At 34.3% G+C, this 26,152-nt stretch overlaps 1 protein-coding gene, 1 long non-coding RNA gene and 1 pseudogene across 2 annotated transcripts; all 3 read left to right on the top strand.

Annotated features, from left to right (window-relative positions):
- Window positions 1-1,874, top strand: part of LOC109049657 — a 42,842-nt pseudogene extending 40,968 nt beyond the window's left edge.
- A 15,433-nt stretch (window positions 1,875-17,307) lies between these two features.
- Window positions 17,308-18,469, top strand: LOC109109014. Its single transcript, XR_006159283.1, has 3 exons — window positions 17,308-17,535; window positions 17,808-17,914; window positions 18,273-18,469. It is a non-coding gene; the product is annotated as an uncharacterized LOC109109014 (long non-coding RNA).
- A 227-nt stretch (window positions 18,470-18,696) lies between these two features.
- On the top strand, window positions 18,697-25,928 carry LOC109109509 (mitogen-activated protein kinase 15-like). The gene is made up of 12 exons (XM_042754174.1): window positions 18,697-18,728; window positions 18,867-18,977; window positions 19,142-19,174; window positions 19,281-19,746; window positions 19,885-20,021; window positions 21,880-22,099; window positions 22,176-22,240; window positions 22,375-22,500; window positions 22,604-24,509; window positions 24,617-24,679; window positions 24,810-24,923; window positions 25,086-25,928. Exons 2-9 carry the CDS (start codon window positions 18,939-18,941, stop codon window positions 23,381-23,383), a joined length of 1,866 nt encoding a protein of 621 aa, XP_042610108.1. The 5' UTR covers window positions 18,697-18,728; window positions 18,867-18,938; the 3' UTR covers window positions 23,384-24,509; window positions 24,617-24,679; window positions 24,810-24,923; window positions 25,086-25,928.
- Window positions 25,929-26,152: the final 224 nt, after the last annotated feature.

Raw genomic sequence — 26,152 nt, 5'->3', positions numbered from 1 at the left:
GCGCACTCTGTTTGTTTTATTTATTTTGTAAACTCACAAAGTTTTGTTGTTATTATGTGTGTATACAAATAAAAGTAGATCCTTTACAGATTCGATTGATGTATTGCTCTTATCTGTACGATCAAAACTGAAAGTGTAATTTAAGTTATTTTCTGTGTTATCAGGAGAAGATGCCACAAAACGCGTATCCACGTTAGTTGACCCCAGAGGTTTAATAGACTGTTTATTATTGCATTAGAATCCTGAATTTTGCTCCTGTTTTCACTATTTCAGTGCTTAATTTTGAGAAATATGTATTGGTTTTTTTTGTTTTTGTTTTTTATTGTCACTGATATTTCAGCTGCTTTTTGCACACTTTTAATAATCAAATATTAATAAATTGTGGTTTATACTTGTTTCTTTGTAGTTTGGACTATGGAGAACATTTTAGAACCACACCAGGACTGAGAAAATGTAGGTCTTTTCTCTCTTTTACACACACACACACACACACACACACACACACACACACACACACACACACACACACACACACACCACACACACACACACACACACACACACACACACACACACACACACACACACACACACACACACACACACACACACACTTCATGTACTTCTGATGTTTCTTCTTGTGTTCAGATGCCTGTGATCTCACACTGGATCCAAACACAGCAAACACTCACCTCATCCTGTCTGAGGGGAACAGAAAGGTGAAACATATGAAAGATCATCAACCGTTTCCTGATCATCCAGAGAGATTTGAGTGCTTTGAGCAGGTTCTGTGTAAAGAGAGTCTGACTGGACGCTGTTACTGGGAGGTTGAATGGAATGACTGGGCATATATAGCAGTGACATATAAAGGAATCAACAGGAAAGGAGGGAGTGACTGTAGGTTTGGATACAATGACAAATCCTGGAGTCTGTACTGCTCTAATAGCAGATATTCTGCCTGGCACAATAGTAAGAGAACTGACATACCTGTCCCTTCACCCTTTTCTAATAGAGTAGGAGTGTATCTGGACTGGCTGGCCAGCACTCTGTCCTTCTACAGCATCTCTGACACACACACTCTCACACACTTACACACATTTAACACCACATTTACTGAATCCCTCTATGCTGGATTTAGGGTGTTTAATTCGTCATTGTCTCTGGGTCAGATTAAACCTGTGGTGAGAAACAACTGAGACATTATAAACAAATGGTCAGTGTTGCAAGCAGTTACTATTTTTTCCCGACTTTTTCTTACATAAAACAACTTATGCACAAACATTAGATCCCATGAAATTAAAATAAAAAGGTTTTGATGCTTTTAGTCTATTTGCTTTTAGCTCATCTATGTGCTATACACTGTAAAAAATTGTGCCGTTAAATAACAGTAATTCACTGGCAGCAGGGGTGCCAGTAAGGTACTGTTAATTTACAGCTCTCAGCCGTTAGTTTACAACTCTTAATTTTTTACAGTGTTTTACCGTAATTCTACCATGGAAATTAACTCTGCTCCTACTGCTTCAAACAGTTCGAGTTTAAAAACTAACATTGATACGATGTTAGTACTGTGAACTTATTTCATTTGGGTCCACTGAGAAGGAATATTTCTTGATATAAAACTGCAAACATTGAATGTGTAATAGTAAAGTAACTAAAAGCATGACTTTCACTCAAATTACTGCAGTTCATTGTCAGCTATAGCACACACGTATGTGCTGAAGTACGTAACACAGAGATCATCACTGTATCAGTGACTCAGCATTTACTGTCTTTATATAAAGCAGCAGAACATCAGTGTTTGTGGCTCATCATTGACTGATCTTAAATCTTAAATCTTCATCTTAAATCTTTAACCCTTTAAACCCCACAACAAAATCCTCAGTTTTAAATATAAAGCAGCGACATACCTGTTCCCCTTCACCCTTTTCTAATAGAGAGGAGTGTACTGGACGTGGCTGGCCAGCACTCTGTTCCTCTACAAGCATCTCTGACACACACACTCTCACACACTTACACACACATTTACAACCACATTTACTGAATCCCTCCTATGCTGGATTTAGGGTGTTTAATTCGTCATTGTCTCTGGGTCAGATTAAACCTGTGGTGAGAAACAACTGAGGACATTATAAACAATTATGGTCAGTGGTGCATTGCAAGCAGTAGTTACTATTTTTTTTTTCCCGACTTTTTTCTTACATAGAAAAACACTTATCACAAACATTAGATCCCATGAAATTAAAATAAAAAGGTTTTGATGCTTTTAGTCTATTTGCTTTTAGTCTCATCTATGTGCTATACACTGTAAAAAATTGTGCCGTTTTAAAACAGGAATTCACTGGCAGCAGGGGTGCCAGTAAGGTACTGTTTAATTTACAGCTCTCAGCCGTTAGTTTACAACTCTTAATTTTTTTTTACAGGTGGTTTATAAAACCGTAATTCTACCATGGAAATTAACTCTGCTCCTACTGCTATCAAACAGTTCGAGTTTAAAAAACTAACATTGATTACGATGTTTTAGTACTGTGAAACTTATTTCCCATTTGGGGTCCGTCGAGAGAAGGAATATTTCTTGATATAAAACTGCAAACATTGAATGTGTAATAGTAAAGTAACTAAAAGCATGACTTTCACTCAAATTACTGCAGTTCATTGTCAGCTATAGCACACACGTATGTGCTGAAGTACGTAACACAGAGATCATCACTGTATCAGTGACTCAGCATTTACTGTCTTTTATATAAAGCAGCAGAACATCAGTGTTGTGGCTCATCTTGACTGATCTTAAATCTTAAATCTTCATCTTTAAATCTTTAAACCCTTTAAACCCCACAACAAAAATCCTCAGTTTTTTAAATGAACACTTATAATGTGTGCACACTACAGAGTGTTAGAGTAACACTGAATCAGTGAAGTTAATGAGATAATTCTGTGATTGATGATTGAGCATTAGTGATGAACACCTGCTATTAACAAACAGAATCACTGGCTACGTTTACATGCACCCAAATAATCCGTTTGTAATCGGATTGACGGCTAAATCGGATTGAAAAGCGTTCATATAAACACCTTAATCAATCTGATTGAGCTCGATCCGAATGAAATTTCGATCAGATTGAAGGGGGTGGTATATTCCTCTTCTAATACGATTGAGCGTGCATGTAAACACTCGATCGGATTGAACCACAAAACTGAAAGGACTGCGCATGTGCAATGACGCAGAAATAACGTAATGACGTATGACGCACGGAACGAGTGGCTCTTCCTTTTGAATATGGTGTTGTATAAATGTGTGTCCTATCATTATAAAACTCTCCTTTCACACGGCAACTGTGAAGTGGAGCAGGACAACCTTGTTTTGGATACTCATCCACAGACAACCCGTTTTGGGCGCGGGGAGGGGCTTGATTTTTTTTTTTTTTTTTTTTTGCGTGATAAATAAGAGCAGCACAGCACAGCGGTTTATATATATATATATATTTATCCATAAACGGGTAAATATTAATTCTGCTGTTAAAAACAAATAAAGAAACCGTGAAGGAGAGTGGTTATTATGTGCAAACAGTGAGAAACTCTATATTATTTATGTCACTTTCACTATTTGAGCAGTGTGCGCATGTCAAAAGATCTACACCGATTTGAAGCTTGTGACATATAAACACGCACATCAACCCGATCACTTTATTTAGCGTTCATGTAAACACCACAATTAGATTCATCAATCGTAATGAATTCAGTCCGATTTAACCAAAAAGTGTGCATGTAAACGTAGCCAATGAAGGAAAGAGAAACACAAGAGATAAATGTGTTTTGAGACAGAGTTTTATGTGATATAATGAAATAAAAGAATAGATCAAATCTCTCAAGATCTGATTAAACAATTCCTAAAACAGCTTTTTGTTCACCAGATTTCACATTACTAACCATGACTGACTTGTTTATTTCTGTCAGATGTCTACAGAAGAATCTTATTGAGAGTTTAGGGCCATTTACACTGCATGGTTCAAGTGACCCAATTCCGATTTTTTTTCCTCTCTTGTGGCACAGATGGGAGGAATGACCGAGTGAACATGTAAGCAGGAAAAAACCGCATGGATTCCCGATTTTCTCAGAATCGGATTCAGGCCTCATTCATATGTGGTAATAAATCGGATATGAATCGGATATGTGCATTTGCGTGTGCCATGCAAGCAGACAAATCGGATATTCCCCAGTAATGCGAGTCGTATGTCGTTAAAAAAGTGACGTTAACTCAGTTGGACACCAACCAACTGAGATCACAAGACTTATTATCGGCGCGATGGAGGACGAAGGATACACACAGTGGAGCATGCGGAGGTTTCATGTGTTTTTTTTCTTTTTTTTCTCCGCCGTACGAGACCAATGTTTTTGCTGAAATTTTTTTTGTTGACTTTTCAAAATATTGTGGAAAGCAAAAAAACACTGTATAATTTTTTATTTGCATCTGCATCCATGTGTATTTTGTGCTGTTTTAACTTCCTTTTCCTTCCGGTGAGAACGTCTACGTTTTGGTGTTTCACGTCCTGTATGTTGTACATGCAAAAAATCGGATACGGGTCCCACTTTTAAAAGATGAGGTAACCGGGTCCACTCTAAAAAAAATCGGATATAGTCAGAAAATCGGATTTGGGCATCAAGACCTGCAGTGTAAATGCAGCCTTACAGAGGTTTAGGTGTTTTTTTTCACTACCATGATGGAGATGATTGTTTTCTTTGTTTGATTTATTGAAATGTTGGAGTTTAGTGTTTACTTTAGGTGAGCTCTTGAACCGTGACTTTTCAATTATAAGATTTTTTTTATGTCTTTTTGAACTTGTTATAGCAGGGGGGGGGGGGGGGGGTACAAATCAACATAGAAAAAACACCAACAAAAAACCCCACCCTGGTATTGTTGTTTATAGATTGATAAGAACAAACATTCTCTTATTTCTGATCCAATCCCATGTCTCTTCTCTTATTGATACTAGAGCAAAAGAAGAACACTGCTGAGCTGTAAGTCTCTCTTATTTCTGATCCAATCCCATGTCTCTTCTCTTATTAATAAGACCTTTATTGAAATTTAACAGACACATCACGCAGAAAATCAGTGTCAATGAAATCACAACAATGGTGGACAATCCACAAAATAAATAAACAGATTTCTGCCCATCGCAAACATGCTACTAAAACTTAAGACAAAGCAAAAATACAAGCAAATGAAATTCAGAAATTAGTGGAAAATTCAGGGGCATTTAAATAATTTATTCATGCCGCAATGCATGCTGGGAGTCATGGATGAGTTTTGTCCCGTGCTGGTACCCAGCATGCATTGCATCATGAACCATTTAATTGTCACCATTGTTGAGATTCATATGCTGATTGTTCATGTCTCTTTAAGTATTATTGAAGTTCAAAATATTTTAAACCCAAGCTGTTCTTAAATCATTATGTTCTGGTTGTCACTTTACTGTTCAATCTTATAAAGTCGAAGAAAAAAAAATAATCTGTGTGAATTGTATTTAATTATTTATTGCTTAATTGCCAATTGTTTCTGGAATATATATAACTCAGTTTTGTAGGTTGTGGTGAAACATACATTTTGCTATCATAGATGTATTTTAAAGACACAGATATAACAATCAAACAAAACTTAAAGTTCAAAATTCAAGAGTCAGGAGCCCAACTAAAGCAAATACTGAACAGTAAAACATCATCATCTGAATCTCTGTAACTCTCATAAGATCTTTTGATCTCTGATCTCTGATCTGACAGAAATAAAGTCGAGTCTGGTTAGTTATGGGTGAAGTCTGGTAAAGCTGTTTGTTGAGTTGTTTAAATCTTCAGTTGATTTTCATCTAAGGCTGCGGCTGAAGTCAGTTGGAGTTCGTTTGCGTGTGTCATTGTTTTCTCTTTTCTTCAGTGATTCTGCTCGTTAACAAGCAGCTGTTCGTCAGTGTCCTGAATTCACTCATTAGTTTTCATTCTCTCTGTCAGGTGGACTATATTAGTAAACTCATGTAGGGAATAGTGATTGAGGGTGTAGGGTGTGATTTGAAACACAGCCTCTGAGTGTCGACTTTGAATGTTGTTAATTTACGATATATAGCAGCAGGCTACTTTCTTGAAAGTGATGAATATTACCCAGAATGCACTGTTTAAAAAAAAAACCAGCAGGTTACTGTCAAAATTTGGCCGTTTTTTTACAGCAATTTTTAACATTGTAGTGTATGTCTAAACGTTGACCAAATTTGTTTTGCCAAGTTAAACATATTTATAAAATACTATACAACACCATATTTGACATCAAAGTGTGTGTGTGTGTGTGTGTGTGTTTTAAAATGAAAAATAACAGTGTATACTTTCAGGCAGTTTTTTTTTATTTTATGTTTGTTTGTTTGTGTGTGTTTGTGTTTCTGCAGGTCGACCGTGTCTGTGTCTGTGTCTGGGTGTGCTGTGTGTGTGTGTGTGTCTGTGTGTGTCTGTGTCTGTGTCTGTGTCTGTGTGTGTGTGTGTGTATGTGTGTGTGTGTTTGTGTTTGTGTCTGTGTCTGTGTGTGTGTGTGTGTGTGTGTGTGTGTGTGTGTGTGTACTTGTCTACCTATCCAACAGGGGACATTGGTGTCGTTACACACTCACCAACAGGGGACCTCAGAGCCAAGAGGGGACATTTTCCAGGTCCCCTGTTGGTCATATCCCTTAATCATGTAAATCAACTGAAAAGGCCCTGGTGAAGTTTTTTTTATTTGACCAAGTGGGTGACATGGACGTGTGGTGTGAGGTGGGCGTGTAAGCATCATTCTCGGGCGCGCCCCGTTACTGGTAGGCCTTACAGGGGTTAAGGGCGTCAGTTGGACACGTCGTGGTGGGGACCATGGGACGTGGGTGGTGTGGGGGGAAGGGGGGGGGCCGGCTCTTTGGGGGGGCAGCCAGTAAAGAGTGAATTTGTTAAATAAAATGACTTTGGTCCCCAGTTAGATGGTGAAGTGCGACGCCTGTTAAGCTGAATCACCTCTTCTTGCATCACAGACACATTGTAAAAAATTGGAGGTCAAGAAACAACATTATATGTTAACTTGCTGCATTGAAAATTTTCAATTGAGTTCAGTAACATACCTTTTAACCATGGCACTTTAGTTGTTTAACGCTGACATTTTCCAGAGGCTCCATTTTTTTTAGGGTATTTTCAACATTGCCATTATATTCAGAAATAAATAAATACATGTAAAATGTAATTTGTTAAATGTAAAGGCAACCAAACAGATCATGTCACACTTCACCATCTAACTGGGGACCGTTTTGATCTTTGGAGGCCAATTTTATTTTTTTTTTTTTTTTATTTACTGCATTAAAATCTTCAGTTTGCTCCAGTAAATTACATGAACTGAATGTCTTTTAACATTTGCACATTTGTAGAACCAACTGAAAATTTTCAATGCAACAATCAATATATAATTTTGAAAAACTGTGACATATTATACCCAAAAATTCTTCATACAGTGGACTACCAGTAAATTTGATAAACATTTGGGACCAAAACTTATTCTGACATTTGACCTGACCATGTTTTGCTTAAGTGCTATCTGACATTATCAAGATGAATTTGTTCTGACACAGTTTAACTCTGAGTTCTTGTCATATTTTACTGCTATTTTCTAAACTATAGCGAATAAACTGTGATAATGTGTGAAATGTTGAAGGTGTCTGAATTTTTTTAGTTTTTACTGTATATATATGTATATATACATTATATGTATATGTATGTATAATACTGACATATTCAGAAGTGTCATTATAGTTAGTTTTATTAGTATTTAGTTTCCTTATTTTTCAAATAATAATAATTGTAATAATAATAATAATAGTAATAAAAATAGTAATAAAATTAGAGTCAGACAGCTGGCAACAGTTCAAGGGCAGAGGTAATGCCTCTTATAATTAAGAATATTATTTGTTTTATTTAACAATTTATTTAACATTTTCTTGGCTTAACCCCAATACACACTTCTCAACGTATGAATGAAATCAAAACACATTCCTGGGAAGCTCCTATCGATGATAATTTTATCAGATAGACAGACAGACAGACAGACAGACAGACAGATAGATAGATAGATAGATAGTAGATAGATAGATAGATAGATAGATAGATAGATAGATAGATAGATAGATAGATAGATGGATAGATGGATAGATAGGATAGACAGATAGATAGATAGATAGATAGACAGATAGATAGATAGATAGATAGATAGATAGATAGATAGATAGATAGATAGATAGACAGACAGATAGATAGATAGACAGATAGATAGATAGATAGATAGATAGATAGATAGATAGATAGATAGATAGATAGATAGATAGATAGATGGTTGTTGGTAGGTTGGTTATATATAAATAGATAGATAGATAGATAGATAAATAATGTTCATCAAAACACTTAGGTCCCCTGTTAAATGGTAAACTGCGACATCTCTTTGGTTGCTTTGACATTTCTTGCCAATTTCATGTTGACTTTGAAAATGTTCAATTGGCTAAATTTCTAAATCAATGTTACAATCAACATATATTGTAACATTGTATTGTCAACCTTGCCATTGCATTCAGAGATAGTGAGAATGTGAAATATTGTTAAATGTAAGGTCAACCAATCAGGCGTCGCACTTCACCATCTAACAGGGGACCAGTGTCCTTTAGTCTAGTGAAATCACCACTACATGCACAGACCTGTTGCTGTGTACGTTTAGCATGTACAGTTTAGCCTGTGTGGAATTGTTTTTATTATTTGACATATTTTTTCAGCACAAACAAAAATGACCCTCACTGGCCCATAAGAAACATCAAAGGAGGATTCGTTGCAGAGTGTCTGACAAAATGAATGTCTTGTAATGTATAATGTACGCTCAGCACCGCCGAGTGTTCCCGCGATCATTAAATCGAAACGTGCACGCGCATTTAAAAGCGATTTTAATACCCCGCGTTTTGAGAGTGACTCCCTGATGCGCGCAAATTAGGCTACATAACATATCTAGGCTGTTATTAGTATGTAGGCTATAACAGGTTTTGTAGTTGTCTATAGATCTGCATCTTCCTTGAAAAATTTGTCTCTATTTTCACTTTGAATATATAGAGAGCACTTATTGTTTCTACTTAATACGACTATTTTTATGTTATTTATTATGTGTTTATTTCTATGTTCAATTTGTGAAAAGGAGTTCCCTTTCAGTCGGTCACTCTCGACATCACGTCGGTGATGACTTACAAATTGGGATCCCAATTCTTCGGTCATCACCGATGTGACGTCTCTGTTCCCTCCTTCAGGGAACAAAGGTTACATACGTAACCGAGACGTTCAGTTAGGAGGTCAAACGTTCTAGAAGCTCATAATTCATGTAGGGTTCTAATGTCTGATGAGACTCACATGAAATCATGCAGGAGAGAAGCCAGTCAGTTGAACAAAACCTTTTACAGAGCTTGAGTGTTGTTGTTTTTACTGCATATGATAATTCATACTCAGAAAGTAGAACTGAAATGATATTTATTACAAGATGATTGGTTACATTTTTCCAGTCAAAAATATTTAGACCAGTATTTGGTCATTGAGATTTTTTTTTTTTTAAATGTGTAAAAATCTTGTCTTGTCTCGTGTCTTGAGTTAAGTGTCGGCATTAATGATAATCAAACAACAAAAGACGAGGAGAAAAATCATTCCCTGCTCTTGACAGAATGGTATTTGTAGCTTTTATAAGAATTTATATAGTGTAAATTGTTCCCTACCATCACATTTACATCTATGCAAACAATAAATATATGACTATTACTAAGAAAGAGCACATTCTTCATTGATCTAGTCACTTGACTCTGCTCTCAAAATGCAGCAGATTTATGCATTTAATTTTAAAATGAACAAAATATTCTTATACCCGCAGAATTTCCTACACTAGAGGAACCAATGTGCACCCATCACAGTCTCACAAAATCCTGTGGAGACACTGGGAATGTAGAAAAAAACACTGTAGGACTGGCTGTCTCAATGTGTGTATGTATGCCAGTTCACCTTACTATTTGCATGTGGACCATGTATGGCACTAAATTAATTTCTCCAGTAAAGCATAACGATTAGTTTATGTTAGTTTACACCAACAAAACTCATTTATGGGTTAAAAAAAGCAGAAAGAGCTCTTTAAGGTAACAACTGCATGTCAATATTTTTGACAGTAAAGAGTGATTTTGTTAAATAAAATGACTTTGGTCCCCAGTTAGATGGTGAAGTGCGACGCCTGTTAAGCTGAATCACCTCTTCTTGCATCACAGACACATTGTAAAAAAATTGGAGGTCAAGAAACAACATTATATGTTAACTTGCTGCATTGAAAATTTTCAATGAGTTCAGTAACATACCTTTTAACCATGGCACTTTAGTTGTTTAACGCTGACATTTTCCAGAGGCTCCATTTTTTTTTAGGGTATTTTCAACATTGCCATTATATTCAGAAATAAATAAATACATGTAAAATGTAATTTGTTAAATGTAAAGGCAACCAAACAGATCATGTCACACTTCACCATCTAACTGGGGACCGTTTTGATCTTTGGAGGCCAATTTTATTTATGTATTTTTTTTTTTTCTGCATTAAAATCTTCAGTTTGCTCCAGTAAATTACATGAACTGAATGTCTTTTAACATTTGCACATTTGTAGAACCAACTGAAATTATTTTTTTTAATGCAACAATCAATATATAATTTTTAAAAACTGACATATTATAACCAACAATTCCTCATAAAGTAGACTACCAGTAAATTTGATAAACATTTGGGACCAAAACTTATTCTGACATTTGACCTGACCATGTTTTGCTTAAGTGCTATCTGACATTATCAAGATGAATTTGTTCTGACACAGTTTTAACTCTGAGTTCTTGTCATATTTTATTACCATTTTCTAAACCATAGCGAATAAACTGTGATAATGTGTGAAATGTTCAAGGTGTCTGAATAAATTTAGTTTTTTACTGTATATATATATGTATATATACATTATATGTATATGTATGTATAATACTGACATATTCAGAAGTGTCATTCTAGTTAGTTTTATTAGTACTTAGTTTCCTTATTTTTTCAAATAATAATAATAGTAATAATAAAATAATAGTAATAGTAAAAAAATAATACAATTAGAGTCAGACAGCTGGCAACAGTTCAAGGGCAGAGGTAATGCCTCTTATAATTAAGAATATTATTTGGTTTTATTTAAAATTTATTTAACATTTTCTTGGCTTAACCCAATACACTTCTCAACGTATGAATGCAATCAAAACACATTCCTGGGAAGCTCCTATCGATGATAATTTTATCAGACAGACAGACAGACAGACAGACAGACAGATAGGCAGATAGATAGATAGTTAGATATAGATAGATAGACATTTTCCAGATAGATAGCTTTTAGATAGGATTAGATAGATAGATATTATAGATAGATAGATAGATAGATAGATAGATAGATAGTAGATTAGATAGAATAGATAGACAGACAAATAGATAGATAGTAGACAGACAGACAGATAGATAGAGACCAGATAGATAGACGCTTTGGGTTGATAGCCAGATTTCTGCATTATCTTAGATAGTAGTTTAGATAGATATGAAGATAGATGATATAATGATGTAGACAGATAGATAGATTACTAAAAATTTTCAATGATAGATATATAATTTGAAAAACTGTGATAGATAGATAGAAAGATAGACATACAGTGGATACCATAAATTGATAGGACAGACAGATAGATAGAGAATTTGACCTGACCAGATAGATAGATAGATATTATAGATGAATTTGTTCTGACACAGATTTAATCTGAGACTTGTCATATTTTTATTACCATTTTCTAAATAGATAGCGAATAAATAGATAATGTGTGAAATGTTCAAGGTGATCTGAATAAATTTAGTTTTTACTGTATATAGATAGATAGATACATTATATGTATAGATAATACAGATATACTAGATAGATAGATAGATCAGATAGATAGACAGATAGATAGATAGACTAGATAGATAGACAGTCATAGATTTATAGTTAGATAGATAGATAGATAGACAGATAGTATAGATAGATAATAGTAATAGATAGATAGATAGATAGATAGAGTACAGCCAGATGGCATAGTTCAAGGGCATAGGTAATGCTCTTATAATTAGAATACAGATAGAGTTTTATTTAACATTTATTTAACATTTTCTTGGACAGATACCCCAATTAGATAGATAAGATAGACAGGCACAGACAGATAGATAGACAGATAGATAGATAGATAGATAGCTAGATAGATAGATAGATAGATAGATAGATAGATAGATAGATAGACAGATAGATAGATAGATAGATAGATAGATAGATAGACAGATAGATAGATGGAATAGTGCTAATGTTCATCAAAACACTTAGGTCCCCTGTTAAATGGTAAACTGCGACATCTCTTTGGATGCTTTGACATTTCTTGCCAATTTCATGTTGACTTTGAAAATGTTCAATTGGCTAAATTTCTAAATCAATGTTACAATCAACATATATTGTAACATTGTATTGTCAACCTTGCCATAGCATTCAGAGATAGTGAGAATGTGAAATATTGTTAAATGTAAGGTCAACCAATCAGGCGTCGCACTTCACCATCTAACAGGGGACCAGTGTCCTTTAGTCTAGTGAAATCACCACTACATGCACAGACCTGTTGCTGTGTACGTTTAGCATGTACAGTTTAGCCTGTGTGGAATTGTTTTTATTATTTGACATATTTTTTCAGCACAAACAAAAATGACCCTCACTGGCCCATAAGAAACATCAAAGGAGGATTCGTTGCAGAGTGTCTGACAAAATGAATGTCTTGTAATGTATAATGTACGCTCAGCACCGCCGAGTGTTCCCGCGATCATTAAATCGAAACGTGCACGCGCATTTAAAAGCGATTTTAATACCCCGCGTTTTGAGAGTGACTCCCTGATGCGCGCAAATTAGGCTACATAACATATCTAGGCTGTTATTAGTATGTAGGCTATAACAGGTTTTGTAGTTGTCTATAGATCTGCATCTTGCTTGAAAAATTTGTCTCTATTTGCACTTTGAATATATAGAGAGCACTTATTGTTCCTACTTAATACGACTATTTTTATGTTATTTATTATGTGTTTATTTCTATGTTCAATTTGTGAAAAGGAGTTCCCTTTCAGTCGGTCACTCTCGACATCACGCCGGTGATGACTTACAAATTGGGATCCCAATTCTTCGGTCATCACCGATGTGACGTCTCTGTTCCCTCCTTCAGGGAACAAAGGTTACATACGTAACCGAGACGTTCAGTTAGGAGTTTAGTCTGTGTAGAAATGACCATGCAATAGTGAACAAAATGGTGACCTAAACATGGAAACATCTAAATTAACTGACTTTGTTCAAGTGAAAAATATTATTGAACATCACTGAACCAAACTTACACTTCAGTTTACACCAACAAAACTCATTTTATGGGTTAAAACAAGCAGAAAGACCTCTTTAAGGTAACAACTGCAGGTCAATACTTTTAATAGTGAAGAGTGAATTTGTTAAATAAAATGACTTTGGTCCCCAGTTAGATGGTGAAGTGTGATACATGTTTGGTTGATTTGCCATTTCTCGAATAACAAACGCACTATAAAGATTCTGGAGCTCAAAACTCAACAATTCTATTACTGACAAATACTGTTAAATTTAAAGGGTTTGTTGTGGACTGAGGGAGAATACTTATAGTGTTTATTTGTTTAATTAGCAATATTTTACATTATTTCTGAGTTTAATGAATCATAACAACTTTTTTTTTTTTTTTGCAGTTTTGTTTGATATGTGTAGCATATTTTTCTAACTATGCAGCAGATGCTGTAAAAATTGCTTGAAAAAAATCACATTAAACAACCCTCTACGGACGCCTTGGCAATTGAATCGCCATTGGCTAGTAAATTTATTACTTTACTCGCCAGACTTATATATAATATTTGTAGTATTTGTAGTGTATTGTGTGTGTATATATATATATATATATATATATATATATATATATATATATATATAATTTACTCCATAGTGTTTACTCCATAGTGTATATATATATATATATATATATTTTTTTTTTTTTTTTTTATTTTTATTTTTTTGTGATGGTTGGTGTATCGATATATTTATATGTGTGTGTGTTTGTGTGTGTGTTTAGATTGTTTTCAAAATCTGATGAAATTCATGAAACCTTTAACATTTACTTTGTTTTGCTCTGTTAAGAGTCATGTTCAATTATGAATGAATGAATGAATGAATGAATGAATGAATGAATGAATGAATGCAGTGTGTTTGTCAGTATCTACAATGTGTATGATGGTCTTTCCTGGCTAGTGCATTATTAAAAAAAAATATATATTTTAAGCTACTTATTCTTACAGCAAATCAATCCCAATCAAACATGTTTTAAAGAATTCCCACAATTCACACAGTTATGGCAAGTTGATTGTCCCCTCTATTTATATGCTAATGGCACTAATGCCTCCACATTCCAGAGCATTATCACCTGGCCCTCTTGCAGCAAGCAGATATTTGGATATACAAGCAAAGCCCAGAAAAGAAAGCAGGTCCATTTAAGTGTATTTTATAAATAAAATGATACAAATAGTCCTTAATTATACTAGATATTATTTTATTATCATAAAATTTGGGTTGAAACTCAAAATTGTAACAAAGAAGCTGTTTATATTTTAGGCATTGTGTAATATCTTAGGCATTTTTTTCACTAACTTAAATGTTAATTTATCTAGTTTAGTAAAACACGATGATGTGTTTTAGGGCAAATTTCCAGACTGTGTTAGGTCATAGCCAGTTAAACAAAGGTTTTTTTTTTTTTTTTTTTTTTTTTTTTTTTTACAAAATCTACCATCCAGTACCATTACAAGACTGAACAATGGGACCTATTAGTTGTGTTTTTTTTTTTTTTTTTTAAGATGTATTTAATTCAGTCTAAAACTGATGTTTTAATATTACAACAGTGGGCTTTAGAGGGTTAATGTTAGGCAAAGATTGAATTTACAGTGGCCTGCTGTTACCTAAATTTTCTAACTTTAAAATACAAAACTTTTTATCCATTCAGTAATGATGCTGTCAATATACACAATGCTATAAATGATAGATAAATAAAATAACATCATAGCAGTAAGTCAGGGGAATACTTTTATTAAGTCAGGCATTTGTTGAACACACTGCTGGGTACTTTTTACAGGTACTTTAGAAAAAAAAAAAAAAACAGGAGACCTTCTTTCCCATAACATGCACCAATCCAGCATCAGGCTTATGGTCTGTGGTCTCTCAGACACTGGATAATATCAGTTAAAAAAAATATCATTTCCCTTAGGGCTTAAATGAACCTCATCATTTAAATATAGCTCAGGCTTGTCAAACACTATGTGTGGATGATGGACAATGCTCCCATTAACACAGAGAACAAACTTGGCCTTCACATTGTTCACAAACTTCCTGACTTTGTCCACCTTTCCTATGGGTGCATACCTCCAGTGGCGCCTCTGGTTGATTGAAGAAAGCATAATCTTCATTTGGGGAAACTGTCTGTGGAGGTCACTTAGGTCCCTTTTCATTGCTTTAAGAAGCAGCACACTTTTCACATGTCCAAGGTCATTGCCCCCACAGTGAATCACAAGCACATCTGGAGCAGTTCTTCCTTTAAGACACTGTTGGAAGAAAGGAAGGAGGTCACCCCAACACATGCCTCCTCTGCCAAACCACTGGACCTGGGAGGCCACACCCTCATGGCTTCCCTTGCTCGCTTTTCACCACGTCGAATGTAACTGTCGCCAACAATCCAGATTCTGCATGCAGCTGATAGAAAGTATACAATACAAATGATTAATTTTGGCTCAATTCTTTGGAAGTTCCATAATTGCTGAAAAATGTATGTTTATATGATGTTTATTTTATTGTTAAATTGCCAGTCTTTAACATGGACAGCCAAAACTCACAGGTTTAAACGTTAAAGCTGATCCCTGAAATGAAAGTCAAATTGAATTTTAAATTGAAAGATATTCAAATGAATATACACTAACACTAAGAGGTTTACTTGTCTTGAAATGAGATTGCCACAATCAACAAGAATCATAAATGTCAATTCCATTTTTGGGAGTATATATTTTTGTATTCAAAACATTTTATATTCAAAATATATTGAGTAGCAACATACCTTTTTTTTGAGGACTGAATTTTCTGATGAAGTGAAATTCTTGTTTAGAGTGAACAATGTGAACTGTTGACTTGACTTTTCTTAAAAAAGGAAAGACAGTTTTGTTAAACATGTTTAAACATAGTTGCAACATTTGTAGAATAACTGATTACAAAATTTAGAACTTGCCTCATGTTGTAGGATATGTTCCCCCTTCAAAAAAGCGATTGGTTACATCAGGGTGTGATTACTGTCTGTATGACAGCTATCAGTGTGAATGCGGTCTGTATGGCCGGCCATCTGTATGATTAGCATCTGTATGACCGGCCATCAGCATGTTGGCCATTCTCTTATGCATTGCATCTACTTGACGAGTCACTCTATGTCTTATGTTTTTACTTAAGTTTTCTTTCTCAATATTTATTATGTTTCATCTATTTCTGATGCCAAGAATGGCTGTTTTAGTGTTATTATCAACATTGTTGTTTCATAGATAATCAGAATATGAAATATTGATAAATGTAAAGGCAACCAAACAGGCGTTGCACTTCACAAACTAACTGGGGATCATTTTTTACACTTTCTCAATCCTTGACTCGTCACATACTGACTCTTGGTCAGGAGCCCTTGGCGTCAATTTTTAGTTTGCCCATTTAGTGCAGTTTTTCCATGTGCAGGGTATTTCATTGGTTTCAGTAAGATACCTTTGCATCAACACACAGACGCTGTGGACAGGGAAATTTATTATGTCAGTTTTGATTGTAAAAAAAAAAAATTGGTTCTAATGTCTTTTATCTCAAACTCTGTCATGGTAAAATTCAGCTGTATTTTATGACGACTGTGTTCATGGAGTGGAATCATTTCAGCAATTAATACCTCAATTTTGAATCTTTTCTTCACATAAACTTATTGTATGGCTTCAGAAGTGTCTGGCAAGTTGATTGTGCCCTCTTCTTATATGCTAATGGCACTAATGCCTCCACATTCCAGAGCATTATCACCTGGCCCTCTTGCAGCAACAGTACCAACAGTAATTGGGGCTAACTGAGTCTTATCCAATCACGGTCCAGATAGCTGGGTAGGGTTGTATATATACTCTGGGTTCCTGACAGAATTTTCATTGAAAATTTTTTTTTTTTGCAAAATAAAAGACTACAACCTTGAATGACAAACTGCTTTTCGAGATTCCTACATTGGAGATTTATCTACCTACAAGAGACCACATACAAAAAAGCCTACTAAGGCCATTTCTCATCTCACTTTTTTCCATTCAAGACTGAATAGGTAAGTTACACATTCTGAGTTTAGATTCTGATAATATGTAAATGCTAGCCTTATAAAATTAATGTCTGCTAAAAATGCAAACATGTATGCAGACTGTTAAAATTTGTATGTAGTCTCTTAGTAAAAGTTAGTGCTGTTTAAATGCGTTTTTTTTTACTGTATATATTTGTTCATTTATTGATAAATTTATTTTTTGTGGTTGTTTCTTAAATATTGTTTTTCATCTTGGCAAATGCAGTGTACCCTAAAAAAAAATCTTGAATATTTCACAGGAAAATGAGACCCAGAAGAGTCTGTCCTGAAAAGGAAGCTTTGAAATTCATTGCATCTGGGAAAGATAAAGACATATTTCAAAAAAAATTTATGAGTCAAGAGAAAGGTAAGTTATCATTTAAGATTCTGCCTCCAGTACTGTATGACTGCACATCTTAATTAAAAACTTAGCATAGTAGCTTATGAATTTCAAGAAGGGGACTGTGCAATTTTATTACTTGTTCATAGTGTGCAGTGTGAAAAAATTGCTGGTCTTGTTTAACAACAGAAATGATAGATAATCAGTGGCTTGAATATTTAGTGTATATTAATTTTGATGCACAATTATGAAGATTGTAATGTACTGGTAATCATACTTGATAAAATATTTAATATTGATAATCATTGGAACTCAGAGACAACTGGGACGCATATTAAACTTGTATCATAAATTTATGTATTTTCATTTATACTCTCTTTATTAGGTTATGGAGTAATAGCCAGCAGAAACATTGAGGCAGGAGAATTCCTGCTTGAGTATGCTGGAAGACACATGGCTGGATCTGAAGGAGAGGCTCTGTTCAAAGAGTACTCGGCTGAAGATGCTGCATTTCTGTATTTCTACTCCTTCCAGGGACATTTTTACTGGTAAGATATTTTGCTTTTATAAAAAAAAAAAAATAATATATATATATAGATATATATATATATATATACTTGAGGTTTCGTTGTTTTTTTGTTTTTTTATTTTTATGTTTATTTGTATGTTTATATATTTATTTTTTTTTGTTTTTATATATATATATATATATATATATATATATAGGTTTTTTTGTAAGATATTTTGCTTTTATAAAAAAAAATAATAATATATATATATATATAGTTTTTTGTTGTTGTTGTTTGATGATCACATCAAGCCAAACAGCAAAATCAAAATCGTAAGTGTGACTTTGTATTATTTTCTTATATTGATTTAAACACACAGCCTCATATTACAAAGAGTATTATTTGATATTATTACAGAATATGTGACAATTAAAAAGCTGATTTGTGTTTGTATGTGTTGTGACCAACAGATCGTTGATGAACAGAAAAGAGCACATTTGTGTGCATTTGCGACCACAAAAATCACTGCAGGAGAAGAAATTATGTTTGACTACGGGGATCCTGACTGCCCATGGAGACATGTATGTAAATTTCTATTTCAATATTTTTAGCTCATATTTCTGAGTTATTTAATGGAGCGAGGAGGAAACCTCACATCCAGAAAGCTAGTCATTTATTTTTTATTATTGATCTAATAATGTTGCCATACTCAACATATTGACATCATGCATGTAATGATTTTCAGAAAACCAGTACTTCCCTGTGCAGAGAGATCAAGGTAAATTTATAGAGATTTCTTTCTTCATTTGACTTTATACGTGAAAACATGACATGATTGACATGATTACAATTTTATTTACATAATGCTTTTATGCCTTTTACAGGAATCACGATGGAAGAATTCATTTGAAAACCTTGACCTAAAGCCTGGCATGATGAAAATTGATGACCTTGTTATCAACACAGAAATAAAGATTGAAAATGGATGCAAGGCTGCTGAGATTTTCCCAGGACTTTTTCACAACTGCAAAGTTGCAGTGAAACGAGTTGCCAAACATATTTCCAAAATTGAAATGGAAATGGCTAATTTCCTGTGTTCAGAAAATTTTAAAGCAGAACATCTTCTGAAACCCATTGCGGTGTTGGAAGACACATACTTTGCCTATTTTGTCTCTCCTCTTTGTGAATACAATCTAATGGAGCTGATTGAAAACAAGGATTTTCCTGAGAGAAAAGGGCTGACAGAGCATCGAAGACTGGAGATCTGCCAGGAGTTATTGCAAGGACTTCAGGAACTGCATTCACATGGAATTTTGCACAGAGACCTGAAGCCTGAAAACATTTTGTTTGGTAAGAACAATCTGTGGATTAGCCAAGGATATGATTACCCTGTAATATGCATTTAAAAGATAAATAAAATCCATTTAAAATACATGATAAGATAATTGGAAGTGCTACATTTTTACAAAAATGTTTACTTCTTTACAGATATCAACAATAAAATGTACATAGCAGACTTTGGAGCAAGCAGAAAACTGGATCTGGCACAAACCACATTTTCTTGGTCAAGTTATGAAGATGTTGGGGGCATGCAGTACAAATACAAGAGAGAATCAGATATCCAGGTAAGTCAGGATTGAAAATGTAAAACTTGTTAACCTGCAAGAAGACCCCAGTGCACTGAATTGTTATTTATTTGTATTAGATCAAATTTACTTTGAGTTTTAATGTAAAATAATGGAATTAACTTGGCAAACTTATTACAAACAATGCTAAATACATGCATAACCACTCAAAGGTTTGGGATCAGTACGATTTTTAAATGTCTTTAAAAGAAGAATATTCTGCTCACCAAGGCTGCATTTATTTAATAAAAGTAAAAATAGATACAATTAAAACTATAAAATTGTGAAATATTATTACAGTTTAAATTAACAGTTCTCTCTCTCTCTCTCTCTCTCTCTCTCTCTCTCTCTCTCTCTCTCTCTCTCTCTCTCTCTCTCTCTCTCTCTATATATATATATATATAGGCCTATACAGTTTATTTTAAATAAATGCTGTAATTTTGAACTTTATTTTCATAAAATAATCCTAAAAAGTACTATATATCACAGTTTCCACAAAACTATGAAGCAGGAAAAAAAATGTTTTCAACATTGATAATTATAAGAATCATTATTAATGATTGAGTACCAATAATAATTGATCATAAAAGAACATCAAATCAGTATATTAGAATGTTTTCTGAAGATCATGTGACACTGAAGACTGGGGTAATGATACTGAAAATACAGCTGCACATCACAGAAATAAATTACAGTTGAACAGATATTCACACAGAAAACAGCTGTTTCACATTATAATAATATTTCACAATTTTACAGTATTCACTGTATTTTTGATCATATAAATGCAGCCTTGATTAGCAGAAAAGTCTTCTTTTAAAAACATTAAAACAATCTTCATGATCCCAAACTTGCTGGTTAGGTGTCTTGATCCTGTTAGAGGTGTGAATGTTTGTGGGGGGAGAGAGAGCATGAATAGGGCAGTTTGCACTACAAAACAATAGGGACAGTTGATCAAATGGAAGCTTTGTATATGTGAGAAAAAAAAATCCGCATTGGTATGGTCTTTACAATATTTCATAAAACAGTACCACTTTCCCTTAAGGTGTCATTGGTTAACACTAGCTAACATGAAAATCACTTTTAAAGTGTTTATTAATGTTAGTAAACATTACTTTCAGCATTAACAAATACAATGTTTGATTTTAATAATGTATTAATAAATATTATTTAATGGAGCTCAGCTAACATTAACAAAAAATAAACAGTTGTATTTTTATTAACTAATGTTAACAAAGCTTAATAAATATTTTAACAAATGTATTGCTCATTGTTAGTTAATGTGTCCTGTCCATCGCTCAGTGTTTTTAAATCAAACTTAAAGACTTTCTTTTCCAGTTTTTTTTTTAAGACCTGGTTTGTAGGCATTCATCACAGATGTTTTTTTTTTTTTTTTTTTTTTTTATGTGTATATATACATATTTTTATTTAATTTTTTCCCCTTTTAATTTTTGATCTCTGTTGCTTTTTAAGTAACCTTTTATTGTAAAGCACTTTGGATCAACGATGGTTGTGTTAATGTTAAAATGTTAGGTTAATCATTAAATACTAGTGCGTTATTACATGAATTACATCTTTTAATTTGGGTCTGGGTTTGGGTATAAAAGGGGGTGCAAGTCAACAAGTTTAATGTATGCAATGATAATATTTTAGTCTGTAACAAATATGATTAATAAAAGGATTAATTAATGGACTAATTAAAATCAGTTTTACAAAAAAGAGCACTTGTTGAATTGTCCTGCATGTCATTATCAGCGTTCATAACAATGTTATTCTAATTCTAATTTGATTAATTCTGTACAGTTTAGTTAGGTGGCCATTACTAGACATTGTTATAAATTAATCTTCTATTTTATAGGTAGCAGGATGCTTGGTCCATTACATCCTGACGGATGGGAAACACCCTTATCAGACAACTACACCCTACGCCAAGGATCCATTTGGTCTATCTCACAATGTCAGAACGAGTAACTTCACTCTTCAATGTGATGAAAGACAAAAAAATATCTTAAGCAGAATGCTGAGCAAATCAATGGAAGAGCGTCCTACTATTGAGGAATGCCTTCAGGCATTCAAAAGTATGTGCAAAGACATATTGTAGAGTTTACAATAATCATTAAATTATTGGATATAAATATTGGTGTGAATTCACAGGTTTCGATCACCAGTCTGATCAAACTGGAACCACAAACAGCTACAGCAATAAGAATGGAAATAAAGTAAGTGTCCATAGGCAGTTTATTCTTACAGTTTATTCTAAGCAACAGGCATAGCATTGTTAAACACGGGTCAGACAAAAGTAGACCTTAATCAGGTGTGTTACATGGATTCATACACTGTTATTCATTTACAGGACAGAGCCCATATAGATAATTGCTTTCCTCAAGCACAAGATGAGATGGACATCCCAGAGAATCTTTGCAGTTATGTGACAGATTCATATTCCCACACTGAAGAGGAATTATCTGAGTGTGAAACGGTAATTAGGGGTTTATTTACATAACCAGGGGTTTTGAATAATGCAGAGATTATAGCACTGTTATTAATTGCAAATTAATTTAAGTAATGTTTATGTATTGCAGAACAACACAGAACAACAGGTATACCCTTTCCTGGAAACGTCAGAGGAAGAAGAAGACAAAGAAGAAGAAGAAAAAGAAAGCAAAACAAAACAAGCACAAGGGAAAGTAGCAGAAGAAAAAGCCATCCAAGGAAAACCGCTTACAAAGGCTAGGATGGAAATGGATGAATGTGCCCAAGGTTGTGCATCTCAACAACAAAATATGATCAAAGTGAAAGTATCCTCAAACACGCCATATCAAGGAATCTATGACAAAAAGAATTTCTGCCTTTACTGTGAAAAGCCTTATGCAAAAATCACAAGACATCTGATACAGAAACATTCTAGAGAGGTTGAAGTTGCAAAGGCACTGTCATGTAAGCAAGGCTCAGCCAAGCGTAATCTTTTTTTAACCAAAGTAAGGAACATGGGAAACTACCACCATAATAGTTCAGTCCTATCCTCTGGAAAAGGGGAGATCATTCCAAAAAGACAAGCAACATCTGTGTCAACAGCAACTGACTATCTGCCTTGCAAGTTTTGCTTTGCTATGTATATCAAAACAGACCTCTGGAGACATCATAAGCGTTGCAAATTACAAGTAAAAGACAATATGCCAGTGAAGCGGAAGGTTCAGGCAAGCTGTTCCCTGCTGTTGCCCATGGACTCAACAATTTCCAGTGGACTTCAAAAAATAATTGAAGACATGACATATGATGATATAACACAGGTGGTAAAATCGGATTCGTTGATTCTGTCATTGGGTGAGAGAATGTTCCTCAAAAATGGAGAAGTTGGATGACACCGGGCAGATATTAGAAATAAGATGAGGGAACTTGCCAGACTTCTTCTGGTAGCAAGAGCCATTGACAAGGACATTGTTGCTTTAAAGGACTTGATCAACCCAGCAAAGTTTAACACAGTACTTGAAGCTGTGAAAAAGATGACCGGATTTGACAGCTCTACAAACAGATTTTCAGTTCCTTCAACAGCACTGAAACTGCGACATTCCCTTGTCAAAGTGTCATATATATTGCAAGGGGAGGCTTTACGTCAAGAGGATGATGCTTTAAAGGGAAGAGCAGTGCACTTTAGCAAGTTAATTGAACTGGAATGGACAATCCATGTGTCATCAAATGCACTGAAAACATTATACCAGAAAAAATGGAATAGCCCACAAACGCTGCCTCTAGCTGAAGACATCAAGAAGCTTCAGGATCACTTAAAGTGCCTAGAGAAGGTCAACAAAAAAGCACTCATTGACCATCCATCCCAAAGGTCATGGAGTGATCTCTCCCAAGTGACTCTGGCACAGCTCATTTTATTCAATCGACGTCGTGAAGGTGAGGTTTCTAGGATGGAAGTTACAACATATCTGCAGAGAAACCAACACAATATGCAAGATGAAATTCTGGAGAGTCTTTCACCTTTTGAGAAGAAACTATGTGAGAATCTCACCAGAGTAGAGGTACGAGGGAAAAGAGGTCGCAAAGTACCAATACTATTTCCAGTAAATGTAAAAGAATCAGTGGACCTTCTAATTAAAACTAGAGAGGACGCTGGGATTTCCCCTAGTAATCCCTACATATTTGCACGCCCTTATTATGGATCACAAGAGAACATGCGTGGATGTGACAGCTTAAAGCGATATGCCGAAAGCTGTGGAGCGAAACATCCAGAAAATATCACTTCCACTAAGTTGAGAAAACATGTAGCCACAGTTTCTCAGCTACTGAACTTAAAAACGCATGAACTCGACCAGCTAGCCACATTCATGGGACATGACATTGACGTCCATAGGGAGTTTTATAGACTCCCTGAAGAAACGTTGCAAATGGCAAAAGTGAGCAGAATTCTTTTTGCCTTGCAAAGTGGAATCAGCAAATTTCAAGGAAAATCCCTGGAGGACATAACACCTAACATAAACTGTAAGTAAATGTGTATTTGTCCTTTTTAAACAAGGCAAAAGGTCCACACTTTGTAAAACCTTTTCATTTTTAAATAATGTACAGAGTATTTGATCATTTTGTTACAGTTGAGGAGGACTCCAACTCAGAGGCAGAGGATGTTAATTTAAAAAAACAGACAAATCAAGAAGGTCAGTTTTTATTTGTAACTTTTGAATTAAGAATTAAAAATATAGAATAAAAAATAATTTCCATTAAATGCAATATCACTTTCATTTATTCTGTCATTTTAAGTAAGAGCTGCTGTCCATGTGGTTTCAGGAAATAGTGACACAGAGGATTATCTTTCTGAAATAAGGGCTGCCAACTCAGGAAAGACTTCAGCCTTCAGCCTTGGATACATCAGTAAATCACTAGTGCCATTAAATCAAAAAGGTATGTTCCATTCACCAGAAAGAATACAGAAGATCTGAAGATCATGGTCTTTTCATGTTTTCAACTTTGTAAAGTATGCATTACTGACATTACATTTTTGTTCATTCATTCATATATTTATTTACTATATATATTTTTTTATCTTCTCCTTTTGTTAAATAGTAAAACCCAGAAAGCCCTGGTCAGAAACAGAGAGGAAAGTCATAGAACACTGTTTCAAGAACTACTTTAAGGAAATGAAGGCTCCTGGAAAAGTGGACTGTGAAAAATGCATAAATGAAAACAAGATTTTAAAGGATAATGGAAGAGATTGGAAAGCAGTTAAATACTTTGTGCACAACAGAATAAATTCAATGAAGAGAAATTTGGGTCAACAGTATTGAGCCCATAAACCATGAGAGCTTGCGATGTGGAGTATCAATGTTGAGTCATAATTGTGCCACAACATTGATAGTCCATGTAAATGGAGCATCATTGTGTCATAGCATTGAAATGATTGACTACAGCTGTTTTCAGTTGCTGTTTTTAGTTACTGTTTGGGCCTCTGTTTTGGAATGACCTGTTATAACTTTGATGTAAGCCACTTTAAAATTGCACTATTTTAAAAATATGTTTAAAATACACATATTTTATAATTTTCATTTTGATTTTTTGTTTTACTTTTCTTTATACTATCTATACTAATTTTAATATAATTATCTACATTATTATTTCCTGCAAAGCAAAACGCACCTTCTACATAAAGTACTACAGAAAAAAATTGTATTATTTAATGGTATTGTTATTATTGTTGTTTATGTAGCCACTCATCACTGAGGGTGAAAAGTCTGCACTACCGCAGGGGGGGCTCTTTTAGAGAGCGTATGAGATTTTCTAGGTGATAAAATAGTTTATCACTTGGAAAACCATTTCCGTTGTCAGGAGTGCAGCAGAAGCAAGTGTCAAACCATCAGTTTAGGAGTGTGTGTGGACTTTAAATAAAGTTTGACTTGATTTCATTCAAAATGCTGTACTTATGTTTCTCTTTCAGTGTTTTTTTTTTCTTTTCAAAATCCTTTTCAATGCAGCAAGTCAGCATATATATATATATATAACCTCCAAAGATCCAAATGGTCATCTGTCTGCTTGCCTCTACATTTAACAATTTACATTTTACATTAACGTTTAGCATATTCTGACTATTTCTGAATGTAATGGCAATGTTGATAATAAAAATGGAGCCCCTAAAT

This window comes from Cyprinus carpio, unplaced genomic scaffold, assembly GCF_018340385.1.
Source record: "Cyprinus carpio isolate SPL01 unplaced genomic scaffold, ASM1834038v1 S000006466, whole genome shotgun sequence".
NCBI lineage: Eukaryota > Metazoa > Chordata > Actinopteri > Cypriniformes > Cyprinidae > Cyprinus > Cyprinus carpio.
Note: the sequence above shows the minus strand (reverse complement) of the source record. Positions and strands in the feature narration are given on the sequence as shown.